Source organism: Meriones unguiculatus, chromosome 7, assembly GCF_030254825.1.
Source record: "Meriones unguiculatus strain TT.TT164.6M chromosome 7, Bangor_MerUng_6.1, whole genome shotgun sequence".
NCBI classification, from domain to species: Eukaryota; Metazoa; Chordata; class Mammalia; order Rodentia; family Muridae; genus Meriones; species Meriones unguiculatus.
In genome coordinates this window covers 15656830-15670663 of record NC_083355.1, presented here as the reverse complement: position 1 = coordinate 15670663, position 13834 = coordinate 15656830, and the positions used below count along the sequence as shown (strand labels likewise).

Below are 13834 nucleotides of genomic sequence, written 5' to 3'. Positions count from 1 at the left end.
CAAGGTCTCACCATAGAGGACAGATTTAGCTGTCCTGGAACTCACTATATAGACCAGGCTGGTCTCAGACTCAGATCTGCCTCGGGCTCCCGAGTGCTGTGATAAAAGGCATGCACCACCACGCCCAGCCCAGCCACCGTGTTTTTAACTGCAAGAGACCATCCTTGCCCCGTTGTCCCAAAGAACCAAGGCTTTGTTACCCCTGCTTACCAAATGCCCACCTAAAGGAAAAGTCTACAGTGGTTCACCCGCCAGCAGGACCAGAGGTTGGATTTCTTAGTGGTCTTTGCCCTCTGGCTTACCAGTTCATTTATCCAAACATAAGGCAGTTTTCAGAAGTCAGGACAGTGGGGCCTGGGGCAGGACAACCGAGACTTCTGCTGAGGGAGTATCTTCACACTTGCCATGTTTCTCTGCTGCGAGCTGTCATCCCTCTGTGCATGGCCTTTCAGAGGAGCAACGTTTGTTCCTGGATGACCTGGCACAGTAGCTCTGACCTCCTACTTCAAAGAAGAGGCTCCAGGAGATGACAGTAATGAGAGGGGAAAGGTGGAAGCCACTGAACTTGGCGGATTCCCACCGTTCCTTGCAAATTTCTAGGGCAGAGGGCTAGGAGGAAACCAAACAGCTGGGACCAGCTAGCAGAAAGGCAGTCAAACAAGGTCTTGGACAAATCAGAACGGTTCTGTTTTACACCCTACTCTTCTCAAATGTAGTAAATTAAACCCCTGAACTGCAGTGAGGCCGGGCATGGGTGGCACACGCCTTTAATCCCAGCCTTTGGAAGCAGAAGCAGGCAGATCTCTTGAGTTCTAGACCAGTCAGGGTTACGTACTCAATGAGACTCTGCCTCAAAAAACAATAACCATTATGTCCTGTGAGTCAGTGGGCCTGGCTTATCTGTGACAAGGTACAGTGGGATTCCGGATTTGACAGTTTAACAAGTCAGCAGAGACTAGCTTCTCAAGCCAATACTTCCCTGACAACCGGCACTAGTTTCTCCAAGGCCAGGAGTATTAGGGGCCATCCCTTTTCCACCCCTCTGATGAGTCTGCAGCCTGCATGCCACAAAACCCCCCATCAGGCCACATAATATGAGTCAAGATCTGTTTAAACAAGTTTAAAACGGGGTTGATCACAACAGTCAGAACAGCACAGTGGAGAGGAGGGGAGCCTAGCTATCGCCAAGCCTGTCAGCTGAGGCCCTAGCAGGAGCTTTAGCTTTGTTGCAGCAGGGGCCTCCAGACCCCAAGGCTGTGTGCGGGCTGTCTTGCCTCTTCTCCAGCCCTCCTCCCCAACCAGCAAGGTGGCATCTATGAGGCCCAGCAGATGGCACTCTGTCTCTTCTTCCAATCTCTGTGGCTCAGGACCAGGCTACGGGCAGAGGTAGATGGGGAGACAAGGGTGTGCACAAGGCCCAGGTGGCAGTGAGGGAGCTTGGGACCCTGAGGAGGGCATGCTGACTCCTTGCTGGAGAAAAGGCACCTAAAGAGGGAAGCTGGGCTTGTGGGCCTCCCTGGGAGCCGTGGGGTGAGGGGAGATGGGCTGAAGGAAGCAGTATGGTGAAAAATTCCAATTCTGGTTCCCAACCCCAACCTCCTATGGGAAAAGTAAGGAATCCGGGAGCAGAGCCCTATGCCTGAAACCTGTCTGAGGAAGCCTCATCCCTTCCCACTCTACTCGCCCAAGCCCAGATGAGCTGCCTTCCCACTGGCCAGCTGCAGGCCATGCGCTGGGAGGGAATGAACATTACAGGGGTCTCAGGCTGTCTTGGTGCCCGAGTCCACCTCCTTGTGGGTCCAGAGCTCCTTGTGCTGCTTACGACCAAATCCCTCATCGTAGTTGCCTTTGCTCTTAAACAGCTGCTGAAAGTGAGGTTTGCAGTAAAATTCCCCGTGCAGTGCGGCATAACTGCCCAGGCTGTGGGAGCAGAGAGCAAATGGGTCAGGGCAAGAAGGCAGAGTAGGGTGGGCAAGTAAGTGGGCATTGCAAGGGCAGGGCAGGGGCGCACCTGAGTTTGGTGTGGCAGTGTTTGCAACAGAAGCAAGAGTTGTGGAAAATGAGCTTGTCTGCCACCAGCCGCTCCATAGGGTACACAGTCTTCTGGCAGGCTGCACAGATCTCCTTCACCTGAGCCCGCAAGCTGAAGGACTGGGGTGGGAGCAGAGTACACTGAGCAAGAGGCCGGCTCGGCACGGACCCTTTCCCTTCACCCACACCCACCCTTGGGGCCCTACCTTGGAGCGCTGCACAGTGCTGCTGCTACTGCTGCCTTTGGCTTCCTGGGGAAGAGGAGCAGTCAGAGCGGGGGTCAGCTCTCAGGTAGCCCAGATCCCAGGGCCACTCGAGAGGTGGCAGAGGATGCCAAGCAAAGAAGCTGCTGCCGTCCCCTTCATCCCTCCCACCCGCCTGGTCACCTACATGAGAGGGGGTGGTCTGGGCGGCTCCGGCAGCCTGGAACATGGCTCTTCCGAGGTGCTTTGGCGGCCCGGGAGGAGACGCAGCGCCAGGAGGGTTCTGCAAGGGGAAGTCAGTCAGTGGGGCCCCATGAGCCCTCCCCCACCCTGCAAGCTGGGGTGTTTTTAGGCAGGGGGTTGGGGGGCTGCGGTTGGGACTTTCCCTAAGTCATTTCCTGTTGCTCTGGGTCTTGCCACTTCCGCCCCTAACCCCCCTCCCAGCCTGCCCGCCCCTCATCCAACTCCCCAAGGGTTAGGGGTGTCCCTGAGTGAAAACATATGTGGGGATGGAACAAAGTTAGCGGGAGCGGCTGGAGATGGGGGTTGAGGGGGCGCTCCGCGGTGTCTGCGTGTGCTTCCCACGGGCGGGGACCCCGCCTCGGGTGAGGGGAGGTCAGCAAAGGTGCGGGCCGGGCGCCGCCTGACCCGCGCACGGGCCCCCAGGCTCGGACGTCCAGCCCCTGGACAGCGCTCCGCCCGGCCTCCCGCCCGGCCTCCCGCCCGGCCAGGCTGCGCCGCCTCCCGCGCCCGCTCCTCGGGACCCCAGACCCCGGACCCCCCAGCCCCACCACGGGCCGGCCCGGAGGGACCCACGCGAGCCCCCGGGTCCCGGCGGGCCGACACCCGCCCCGCAACGCTCCGCGCCCCTCCCCCCGGCCGCCGTGGGTCTCACCGGGCCCGGCCTGCGCCGCGGGGCGGGGGTCGGTCGCCGGGGGACCGCCTCGGGTGCGGGAGGCGCGGGCGCGAGCTGCCGCCGCTGCCAGTGGTCCCCGAGCGGCAGCCGCCGCCTCGCCTCGCCGCGGCGCCGCCCCCGCCGGCCCCCGCCCCGCGCCCGCCCATTGGCTCCGCGCGCCCGGGGCCGCCTCCGGGAGAAGCCGCCGCCGACCCCCCTCCGCGCTTTGTCTCTCCCTCGCTCGCCGTCCCCCCGCCTTTGTCTGCCCCCCCCCCCCCCGCGCCGCCTTCGCAGCCCGCGCTCGCCCGCCCGCCCGCCTCCCGGAACCGACCTCCCCGGCCGCTCCCGGGGCAGCGACGACCGTGGGGCCGGCTCACCTCGGGCGGAGACGAGTCCAGCCTGCGGCCACCAAACACACGGCGCTCCTGGCTCGGACCTTCAGAAATGGCCTGGGTCTGACTCGGTTTCCCCGTTGGCCATTGTGAAGGCCCGTTAGCTCCGCCCCCTCCTTGCGCGCCGGGGACCCGGTAGCCTGAGCTATCCCACTGTAGGACTCCGGAGGCAGGTCCACTGGCGGCCCGCGGAGTCCTGCGGCGGAAGATGGAGGCGGCCCGCGGTCCCTCGGAACCCCGATGTTGGGCCAAGGTGGCCGGCCGTGGACCAATGCCACGTGAGGGGTGTGACGGGTCCACCAGAGAACTTCCGCAGCCGCGGGCTTTCCAGAAGCACCTACCCCCTTAAGCCGGGCATCCTAAACGGTTTCTGTGGCCGCACTTTGTGGGATTGGTGACCCCTGGCCTGGCCGTGGCCCAGGGCAAGCCCTTATGTGGAGAGACCCGCTGCCTTGTAGCAATCGCACCGAGGGTGGCACAGGGGCCTCTAGACTTGTTCAGAGAACAAAGTGCAGCAGGAGCAGCGCCTGCCGCCCCACCCCAGCCCACTGCGCGGCAGGTCGGGGGAGGCCACCGCACTGGAGGGCAGCAGCCTCGGGGCACGGACCTCTGCTGGACGCTTTGCCTAAAGCCCGGCTAGAGGCTGTTCACAGCCCTCGCCGACACGTTCCCACACCCGTGTGACAGGAATAGAACTGGTGGCTCCAGCACGGCCCGAGGCCCGCTCGCGTCGGGGAACAGAAGAGTTCAACGCCTCCTTGCCTGGCAGGGAACAGGGAGGCAGCAGGCGTTTCCCGGGCTGCTGATGCACCCACGCTGCGCGCGCTTCACTTGTCTCCCTCAGCCTCCGGCCGGCCGGCCGCTCTAGATGATGTTTTGCCTACACCGACGCTCAGCCACCGACTTCCTGGTTGGTGTTCCTCCACAACTAGGGGGGGACTCTTCCTGGGGAAAACTGTCCACACCTATCCTCAGCTTCTCCAGGGGCTGTTTGTTTGATGCAAAGGTGAAGTCCTTAGGGACACCGGGAGGCTGCTCCCGGGCACTGACCTGACCGGCAGCCGGTCCTGCCGGGACCATCTGTGGGCTGAGCAGCAGGGAGCCACCAAGGTCAGCAGTTGACTGCAGGGAGGAAGGCAGTGCCATGCAAGTTGGACAGCGGGTAGAAGCGCTGGAAACAGATGGCTGGGCTTCACATGGACCTCACATGCCATTTCAGGTCCCTTCGCCCGCCTCCAGGGCAAGTTTTAAAGTTTCTTTAAATGTTCTGTTACTCGACAAGGTCTCTAGTCCAGGCTGGCTTCAGAACAGCAAAGGATGACGTTCAAATCCCCATTGCTGGGTTTATGGGGATGCACCACGCACCACGCCCAGTGTGTGAAGCGCCGAGGAGCTGCTGATCAAACACTGCTTCGTGCCCCATGCGTGCTGGGCAAGGGCTCTGCCAGCTCAGCTGCGCTCCCGCCTCACCTGTAAAACCTCCTAAGAAAATGGCGAGTGGGAACATTTGGTGGTCTAAGAAGCCGAAGAAAGAAGGGCGGGGTGGGGAGGTTACTTCAGCCAGAGGAGGGGAGGGCCGGGGGACTAGCAAGGTAGAAGATGCTGGGCTGGGGCTGTGCAGTGGGCATGCACAGAAACAAGGTTACAAAGGTCCGCCTGCTCCTTAGCCACCAGCCGCATGATAGGTTCTTGGGTTCCCGGCTTGCTGGGTATTAGTACCAACCACAAGGAGACACACATCAGGTTACAGGACAAAGCCTCCCATCCTCTGCTGCTCAGAGGTGGGCTTGGCCAGTTGCCAGCACTGGTGCCCTTTCTAGATCATTTTTGACAAGGCAAAATTTAATACTGAAATCCATGGGAATTAAGAGACCATGCGTTTCTAAAGAAACCGGTATGCATGCTTATGAGAGAGATCACTGCCAGGCCCCACATACACTTCACCCACTCTGGGAGCAGCGAGGACCTGCACCTGAGCCTGTGCGGCCATCCTTAGATGCCAGCGCACAGCCTCTGCACACACGGAAACACTGAGCCATTCCCGACATACTCTGAAAGTTTTAATTTGTTCCGACAAGGAAACTAACACAACATAAGGACTCTTATTTAAGCCCTCGGAGGCACCAAGGCAGCAGCTGGCAGGGAGCATGAAGATGGATTCCTGGGAGGGAGTGTAATAAACAGATGAGCTAAGAGATGGTTACAGGTGGCAGGGCCCAAGAGAGAGGCGGGGATGAGGATGGCCAGGCCCAGCCTTAACTGTCCTAGTGCTTAAAAAGACTACTTGTCTTCCCTTCTCAGGAAAGCAATTGACTGGGGAGATGGCGCAGGGCAGGGGCAGGCTGCTTAGGACTTATCCCCTTTCTGCCCTGAATACAGGGTCTGGGAACAGAGAAATGAGGAACAGGCTGGCAGAGAGTAAATAGTGGGAAGAGGATGTGAAGGTTCCCTGGGTTAAACTCTGGGCTAGGACTTCAGCCTCGGGCCAAAGCTGCGGCTCTTCCTTCTAAGGAGGTCCCCTGAGCTCACAGAACAGGATGTCAGCTTTCCGGCCCTTCCAAGTCCCTGGTGACTGGGACTCCCTGTGTCTACAAAAGCCACAAAAAACAGTGTAGTCTCTTCCAGAATGTCCTTTCAGGCAGTCGGCAGCCAGCTCTGCCAGCAGAGTGTCCTTTCTGCCCAGGCTGCACCCAGAGGCAGGGGCTGGCCCTCGGGAAGGGCCTTGGGGCTCACACCCACCCTGGCTGGAGGGTGCAGGCTGCACAGACTCAGAACTCCCAGTCATCCACCGCCAGGTCCTCCAGGTTGGTCACCAGGCCGAAGAGTCCACTGCGGTCCTGGGACGGGCTACCCTCAAAGTTGGTGATGGGAGTGACAGGGTGAAGCAGTTCCGGCAAAGCCTCCGAGGCACGCCGCTTGATCTGCGGGAGGGAGACAAGTTGCATGTGGATTCTACCGTTCAGGCCCAGGATACCACAGGAAAGGGAAGAGGGCGCCCGTGAGGGCTTCAGGAGCACGGCCATCCCTCTAGTTCAGACAGAGGAAGAATACCTAGCCCCACAGCTAAGGGCTGCAAGGCTGGAAACAGGTGACCCGCAGCAGGGAGGCAGGGACAACATACCTGCTTGAAGAAGGAATGGTTCAGAAGGGTGCTCGCGTTTGGCCTGGATAGAAGGGGGAAGAGACCCACGTGACTCCTGGGCACTGCTGTCCAGACACCCTCTCTCCTCAGAGACCCTCTACTGCTTCCCTCAGCTCTCCCAACAACTGACAGCCAAAGCCACTCAGGCTAGCTTCTTAACATGGCGCCGATTCTTTTTGCTGTGGGGTCCACATTCCTCTGGGAATCCAGAGCTCTCCAAGACTGGCTGCAGCTCCCAAGCCCCCTCCGGCCCCTGAAGCTCAAGGCCAGCAGCGTACCTTGCATCAGGGTTGCGCTGAAGGCACTGTTCCACAAACTGATGGAAGTGGGGTGAGAAGGTGCGGTGGTAGGGGTGGCAAGGCGAGTCGCCATTGGAAGGCCGGAGGCTACCAGTGACCAGGCTGTCATTCAGGCAAGGGTTGGCAATGGGACGGGAGGGGCTCATGGTCAGCTCCTCGGCAGGGATGGTGCTGGTGTCCAGCAGGCAGGGCACTGTGCCATTCAGTTTCTCTAGCAGCATCTGGGGAGAAATCCCTGGGTTGAGGGCCCTGGAAGGCCAAGAGTCCCCTCACAATACTCTCCTCCTGGAACAAACAGGATCTCTAGGAGTGAAGGTGACAGTTGGACGTGCCGGCTGGGTTTATGTCAGCGTGACACAAACTAGAGTCATCTAAAAAGGAGGCTCATGAGAAAATGCCTCCACCCGAATGGGCTGTGGGCAAGCCTGTAGGGCATTTTCTTAATCAGCGATTGATGCGGGAGGGCCCAGCCCACTGTGGGCGGTGCATACCTGGGCTGGTGGTCCTGGGTTCTGCAGGAAAGCAGCCTGAGCAAGCCATGAGGAGCAGGCCGGTAGGCTGCACCCCTCCATGGCTTCTGCTTGAGTTCCTGCCCCGCCTTCTCTTGGCAGATGGGCTGTTTACTCGAAGTGTAAGCCAAATAAACCTTTTCCTCCCCAATTTGTGGTTGTGGTGTTTCACCACAGCAGTACAAACCCTAAGACATGTAAATCTGACTTTTGCAAAGAACACTGGCGACTGGCTGGCAGTGACGGCAGACTGGGAAAGGGGCTGCACGGGCCAGCTTCCTCTCCCCCTCTGCTGGGCACCGAACTCTAACTACAGAGCCCTCTCTCTAGGGTAGCGGCAGAGTGACGTCACACTCTGTGAAGCCCAGCTCCACTTTGCCGGGTGCAGGTAGGCCCAGTGGAGTGCACAATACAAGCAGCAACTGAAACCCAGCACCCTGGGTTGATGGGTACACGCCAGGGGCGGGCCCCGCTTGCCAGGCCGTGTCAGAGCTTTCAAACTTGAGACATGCAAAACCAGCCACACCGGGAGGACAGCTAGCTTTGTAGGTGACCTCGTGAGCCTCCTCAACAATCTGAACAGAAACTGGAGAGGTCTCTGGGGCTGTGCTAGTGTGGAAGCCACTAACCACATGGGACTATATCTAAGTTAGCCTTAAAATCCCACCCTCCATCGCAGGGGCCACATTTTAAGTGATCAGCATAACAAGAGGCCAGTGTTTCCCTTACTGTGGACAGTACAGGGACAGACAAAGTTTTATTGGACAATGCTGCTTCTGGATGTACACCAGTTCATAGTAACTGGGCTCACGCTAACGAGGTTCATACTAACTAGGCCCATACTACTAGGCTCACATTATTTCCACACTAACTGTGCTCACACTAATCAGGTCCATACTAACCATCTAACTCCTTCCTCTCCTTCCTCAGCATCTCCTGTTACGCAATTATTTTTCTTACACATTTCTTGTACCTAGGTTTTACAAGCTAATTATTCTAGCAGAGCTGAGTTAAGCTAAGAACTAGAGCCGACAGATTTGGATCACCTTTTTAAATCAAGATGGATGGATGGACAGACAATGTTATCACCCCTGTGCTTGTATCTTCAGCACTCTCTGTTCTTTGGGACATGAACCAAACGCCCTCACTTCTTTCTCCAGCCCCCTCACCCAACAGACCCCTGGAATTCCTAGACCCAAGCCGTCCACAATTTTTTGCTGTGCCCTGGATCTGGTTCTTTGTTAGCTCTGGGTATTAAAGCCTGTGTGTGCGCGCGCAAGCATACTCACACATGCATTGCTGAGAATCCTAGCAAGCCTTCTACTACTGAGCTACACTCCCAGGAGTAGGCTTCCGTTCCCACTCTTCAGATGGTCAACTGCTGTCAGCTTTTAAGGCTGAGACACAGCTCAGTGGTTAAGGAAGCTTGCTGCTCTTACAGAAGACCCGAGTTTGGTTCCTAGCATCTATGTCGGTGGCTTACAACTTTCCATGACCCCAGTTTCCAGGAGCTCTGATGCCCTCTCTGAACTCCTTAGACAACTGCATACATGGAGCACACAAGTATGTGCTTGAGTACACACGCAAGAATGCACACACGGATAACGTTTTCTTTAAAAAGTCTCAGACCAAGTATTTTGCGGCCCCAGAAGTTTCCTTACTCAGCCATTCTCTAGCTCCCAGCTGTGACCTCAGGTGAGCAATTTATAAGCCTGAGGGGGTATTCTTTGAGCTGAAGAGGCAGCCTGTGAGCCTGAGGGGGGAGGAGGGGCTGCTCAATGTCTTACCTCCTCCTGGTTCAAGATTTTGCTTCAGGCACCTGAGATCCAGGAAACAAACAATCCCAACTCCATTCCCGGGTGTGATAGAGCCTGAACAAATTTCTTTCCTGGGTTTGTCTGTCTAACAAGAGCAAACTACACCACTGGCCTGAGTCACGCCCAAAAGGCGAGCATGTGCAGGAGCATGAATAGAAGCTGAACTTACAGAATTCAGGTTCTAAAAGTGTATGCCAGAAAACAGCCGCATAAAACTCAGAGACGCCTGAGAATCTGTGTCCACTTATCAAGGAAGACAGGAGCTATCTGAGGGGTTTATAAGGATAAGGTGAGTTAGCTGGGCCTTGTGGTACAGGCCTATAATCACAAAACTTGGAAGCTGAGGTAGGCGGCTTGCTTGACACCAGCCTGAACTACAGGAAGAGGCTATTTCACAAAGCAGAGCACAACAGAATTGGCTGGTGTGGTTTACACAGTTTGCATAGCCATGTGGCACCATGTGTTGCGTGGCCTCTCTCTGCACTCTACTTGCTCCACCCACTCCTGGGCTGGGCTCCTGACCACATTTATCACCAGAGAAGGGAACAAAGAATTACCTAAGCACCCTTCCACCAAGGCTGGGAAAGTCTTGAAGAAAAAAGGCTGCCTTTCACATTAGGCACCACATCAGCGCCCAGATGCGCAGGAGGCAGCAGACATCTGTGTAAGGCAGGCAGGGGGAAAGGAAGAGAACGCTGGACTGCAGGCTCACCTGAGTGGCAGGCATATCCTTGAAGGGGACATGGCCATTGGCTAGTTCACACGCTGTGATTCCCACACTGTAGATATCAGATTTGGCGTCATAGCCCTGCAGATTCTAAGTCAGAAGAAAAACCACAGATGACTCCAGTTGCAGCCTTGGTCTGTTTTTAAACAGGAAGGAACAGACAAGAGGACTGGCCGTCCCAGTCAGACCAGACACTGACCACGCTCCTCAGCCTTCTGCTGGAGGGAATGCTGTGTGGGGAGCTGCGGCGACCTAACAGGCACCCTGGGGTGAGGGCTCCTGCTCAGGAGGGGTCTAGAGCACCAAGTATTTCCAGACTGCTCTCGATCCACAGGGTGGGAAATCTCTGAGCCACACAGTGTCAGAACAGCTGGGAACCCCGCACATCCACAGCAGACAGGTAACGCCTGTGCTGTGTGCTAGAGCACACCTGGCCAACAGGGTCTCTTCCCTCTAGAAGACCCCCTTACCAGAAACAGGGAGTAGCCCCACCCCAGCAAATTCCTGTGCTTCCTGGGGAATTCATGAGTGGGTGGAGGAAAAGGCTCCTTGGGTCCAAGGACACAGACCTGCTGGAGGACCTCTGGGCTGAGCCAAGGCAGGACCTTGATACTGTACTTGGGGAAATCGTGGACTGCACGCTGCCGCTGCCCATGGCTGATCATGCTAAGGTTGCTGCGTAAACCGGACAGGTAGACCTTCCCATCTGTGGAGATCAGAATGTGGCTGGCCTTGACACTCCTGCAGGGAAGCAAAGACTGTCAGGAGCATGTCCCAGTGCTACAAATCTGCAGGCTTCATGCACTGGGTCTGGCTAGCTATTACATGTATGTAAGTGCATCACATACATGTGCAATGTATTTATGAACATTTTCAAACATACCTGAGAATGAGAAAATAACATGGCCCCATTCATGTACTATTAGATTTTTTTGTGCAGGGTTTTGAGACAGGTTCTTTCTCTGTGTAGCCCTGACTGTCCTGGAACTCACTCTGTAGACCAGGCTGGCCTTGTACTCACAGAGATACCCTGCCTCTGCCTTCAGAGAGCTGGGATTAAAAGTGTGGGCCCCCACACCCAACTATTTGATTTTTAAAGCGATTTATTTTTATTCTTAATTACCTGTGCATGTCCATCTATGTGTGGGTACATGATCGTAAACGCAGTGTCCAAGGAGCCTAAAAGACAGTGTTGGATCCCCTGGAGCTGAAGTTATAGACAGTCCTGAGCTATCCAATGTGAATGCTGGGGACCAAACTCAGGTCCTCTGCAAGAGCAGTAAACTCTCTTAACCACTAAGCTGGGGTGTGAGGTATCGGGGTGTGGGCGTGTGGGTGTGACTGTCTGGGTGGCTGTGTGCATGTGCCTTCTGGGGCCAGAGTTGGCAGATCTCTTGGAGCTGGAATTACAGACAATTGTGAACTACCCATGTGAGTGCTGGGTCCTCTGCAGGAGTGCTCTGTGCCCGTAATCACTGAGCCATGTCTCCAGTGTCCGTGTGTCATTATATTTAAACTATGTCCCTAGGTCGAAGAGCACTCTAAATGTTTACCTCGACACCACAGACTAGTGCAGCTCTCTGCCCTCATCAGACAGGGCTCTCTGTGCCGTGGATGGTGATTAAGACAGACATTCACAACTGGTTCAAGTGCAGTTCTAAGTGTCTGTAGAGTGGTCAGCCCCAAACGAAACACCTCAACCACTGTCCTCCCGGCAAGGCTCCAGGGCCATTGCAAAAGAAGGATGGACAGAGTGTAAGAATCAGTGATAGAAAGGACCCTGACCCAAACAAAATTTTCTGGACACGACAGGACCACTGCACTCAGGAACTCATGGAGGCGGGATGCCTGCAGGAGACCAGAAGGACAGCAAGCCAGTCAACACTGTAGCACAGAGAGAGGGCTCAGGAGCCTCGACCCCCACCTGGCAGGCTGATGGCTGCTGAGGGAGGAGGGTCAGATTTATTTAACAGTGTGGCCCCTGGTATGTTGGCCACATTCCAGTGGATAACAGAACTCATTATGGAGTCTAGGCTGGCCCAAAACTTGTTTTTACAGATAGTTTCTCTGTGTAGGCCTGGCTGTCCTGGGGTAGATCAGGGTGGCCTTGAACTCACAGAGATCTGTCATACATGCTCCAGCCTGGCTCTATTACTAATGCTTTTAATCTGTAATTTTTGTTCTTGGGCATTCTTGGAAAGTGCATGTGTATACTTTAAATCTACTTAGTCGTTTTATGTTAAGCAAATTACTCTTTTCTTGCTGACTTCAAGACTCATTTTTGTTGCTAGCTGTATACATCAGATTCTTGATTCTGACTGGCATCTCTAGTCCAGGAATTTAACATTTACAATTCTCCAAGGACAAGCACTCAAGACACTTCTACTCAGTGCGAAGGCAGCACTTGTCGGCCTGCAGGTCCACTGCTGGACACACAGACCGGGCTGTTACGAGCCTGGTTCCACGGCCCTGACTGGCTGCACCGGGTCCCTTCCAGCCTCCTAACAACTGCCACTTATGTGTACCACGTGACATCTTGTCTTCATTTGCGGTTCTCTGATCACGAGGACCGAGTGTCTGTCCCTGTGTGTCTGTGGCTGCTGGGATCCGCTCTGCCGTAACTTCCCATCCCGCTATTCTGCTGTCTTTTCCTTGTTTTGCACGGTCTTCTTGTTGCTTGCGTGTGTTTAGATGAAGCTAACGAAGCTAACATCTGTCATTCTTTGTTTCTAGTGTCATTTATGAGACAGAAATCTTTAAACCTGAGGTACTCAAATTCATCATTTTCTTGCTTTATGCTTCTTAAGTCTAGAAGCTGTTGTGTATCTCAGGTCCCAAAGCTGTTCCCTCCCACTGCCTTCTGCTTAAGCCTGCAGCTCTGGGCTTACGAGATGGCTTCGTGGGTAAAAGCACCTGCTGCAAGCCTGACCACCTCAGTCTGATCTCGGGGACCAACGATATGGAGGAAGTGCCCCGGTTCCATTACCTTCCCCACTGTGTGCTGGTCTTCCTGACACAAACCACTGAGCAAACTGTCTCTGCCCCTGGCCATGTTGCTCTGAGGCACACAGGAGTAAGGCAGGGGTCAGGGGCCAGTGGTCCATGGCACGTATTCCTCTCACACAATACCGACCACGTGACTTCAGCACTGACAGGCTAATGACTGCCCGCCAGGGGGCAAGTGCAGAGTCCAGATCCTTGATTCTGAACTCTAGCTTCACTGGTGAAGGCTTGGAACACACCTGTGCACATAGCCCATGTGGTGGATGTAGTCCAAGGCCTTTAGCACCCCCTGCAGGATGTACGCAATCGCCAGTTCATTCATGCCATCCATGAAGTGTGTGCTAATGAGATCCTTTGCAGAGCCTGAAAAACACACCAATGATAAGGGGCGAAAGAAACAGCACAGAACCTCCAACCACGCTAGAACCCCACACACTCACCGTATGCCATGAATGATGTGACGACCCAGAGCTCATTGTCCGAGATGAAGGTGGCTCGGTATGGCACTATATTGGGGTGGCTGAAGAGTTTAGAGACATGAAGCTCCCCCTGAAAGCAATGGCAGAGCTGAGGTCAGCGTCAAGAATGGTCCAGCATGAGGACGGCAGCTTGATGTTAGTGTGAGGACCTCGTGCCTCCTGGATGCTCTCCTCAATCCTTCCAGTGCAGGAAGGCCCAGTGTGCCTAAGGGAAGCCACCTGATTCACCCATTCAGGCCCCTGCATGGTGAGACAGCTGTCACAGTGAGGATCAACCACCTCAGAGACAACAAAAATAAAACAGTGGCTGCAGACTTGGGGGTGATTTGATGAATTC

General features: G+C 55.7%; 2 protein-coding genes across 7 annotated transcripts in view; both read right to left on the bottom strand.

The window, feature by feature from the left end:
• Window positions 1–1105: 1105 nt before the first annotated feature.
• Window positions 1106–3774, bottom strand: Limd2 (LIM domain containing 2). Of its 2 annotated transcripts, none has more exons than XM_060386534.1 (5): window positions 3507–3774; window positions 2422–2517; window positions 2238–2282; window positions 2012–2151; window positions 1106–1920 (listed from the first exon to the last, which is right to left on the bottom strand). In XM_060386534.1, the coding sequence occupies exons 2-5, from the start codon at window positions 2461–2463 to the stop codon at window positions 1761–1763; spliced, it is 387 nt and encodes a 128-aa protein (XP_060242517.1). In that variant the 5' UTR covers window positions 2464–2517; window positions 3507–3774; the 3' UTR covers window positions 1106–1760. The 2 variants fall into 2 exon arrangements, with proteins under 2 accessions (XP_060242517.1, XP_021489985.1); XM_021634310.2 differs by lacking the exon at window positions 3507–3774 and adding an exon at window positions 3130–3271.
• A 1794-nt stretch (window positions 3775–5568) lies between these two features.
• Strada (STE20 related adaptor alpha) overlaps window positions 5569–13834 on the bottom strand; it is a 28195-nt gene continuing 19929 nt past the window's right edge. For all 5 annotated transcript variants that reach the window (XM_021634303.2, XM_021634304.2, XM_021634305.2 and 2 more), the window contains 7 exons: window positions 13459–13567; window positions 13258–13381; window positions 10585–10756; window positions 10001–10105; window positions 6942–7183; window positions 6643–6685; window positions 5569–6442 (listed from right to left, as the gene is read on the bottom strand). In XM_021634303.2, the coding sequence (XP_021489978.1) occupies window positions 6290–6442; window positions 6643–6685; window positions 6942–7183; window positions 10001–10105; window positions 10585–10756; window positions 13258–13381; window positions 13459–13567 (948 nt within the window). In that variant the 3' untranslated portion in view covers window positions 5569–6289. The remainder of the gene's footprint in view (window positions 6443–6642; window positions 6686–6941; window positions 7184–10000; window positions 10106–10584; window positions 10757–13257; window positions 13382–13458; window positions 13568–13834) is intronic.

What these genes read in the sequence shown, in the direction of transcription:
- Limd2 (XM_060386534.1), bottom strand. Translation starts at nt 2,463, where the DNA reads ATGTTCCAGGCTGCCGGAGCCGCCCAGACCACCCCCTCTCAT. An exon ending in GCACTGTGCAGCGCTCCAAG is followed by an intron (nt 2,152 to 2,237) that starts GTAGGGCCCCAA and finishes CTCCCACCCCAG; the next exon opens with TCCTTCAGCTTGCGGGCTCA. An exon ending in CACTGCCACACCAAACTCAG is followed by an intron (nt 1,921 to 2,011) that starts GTGCGCCCCTGC and finishes CTGCTCCCACAG; the next exon opens with CCTGGGCAGTTATGCCGCAC.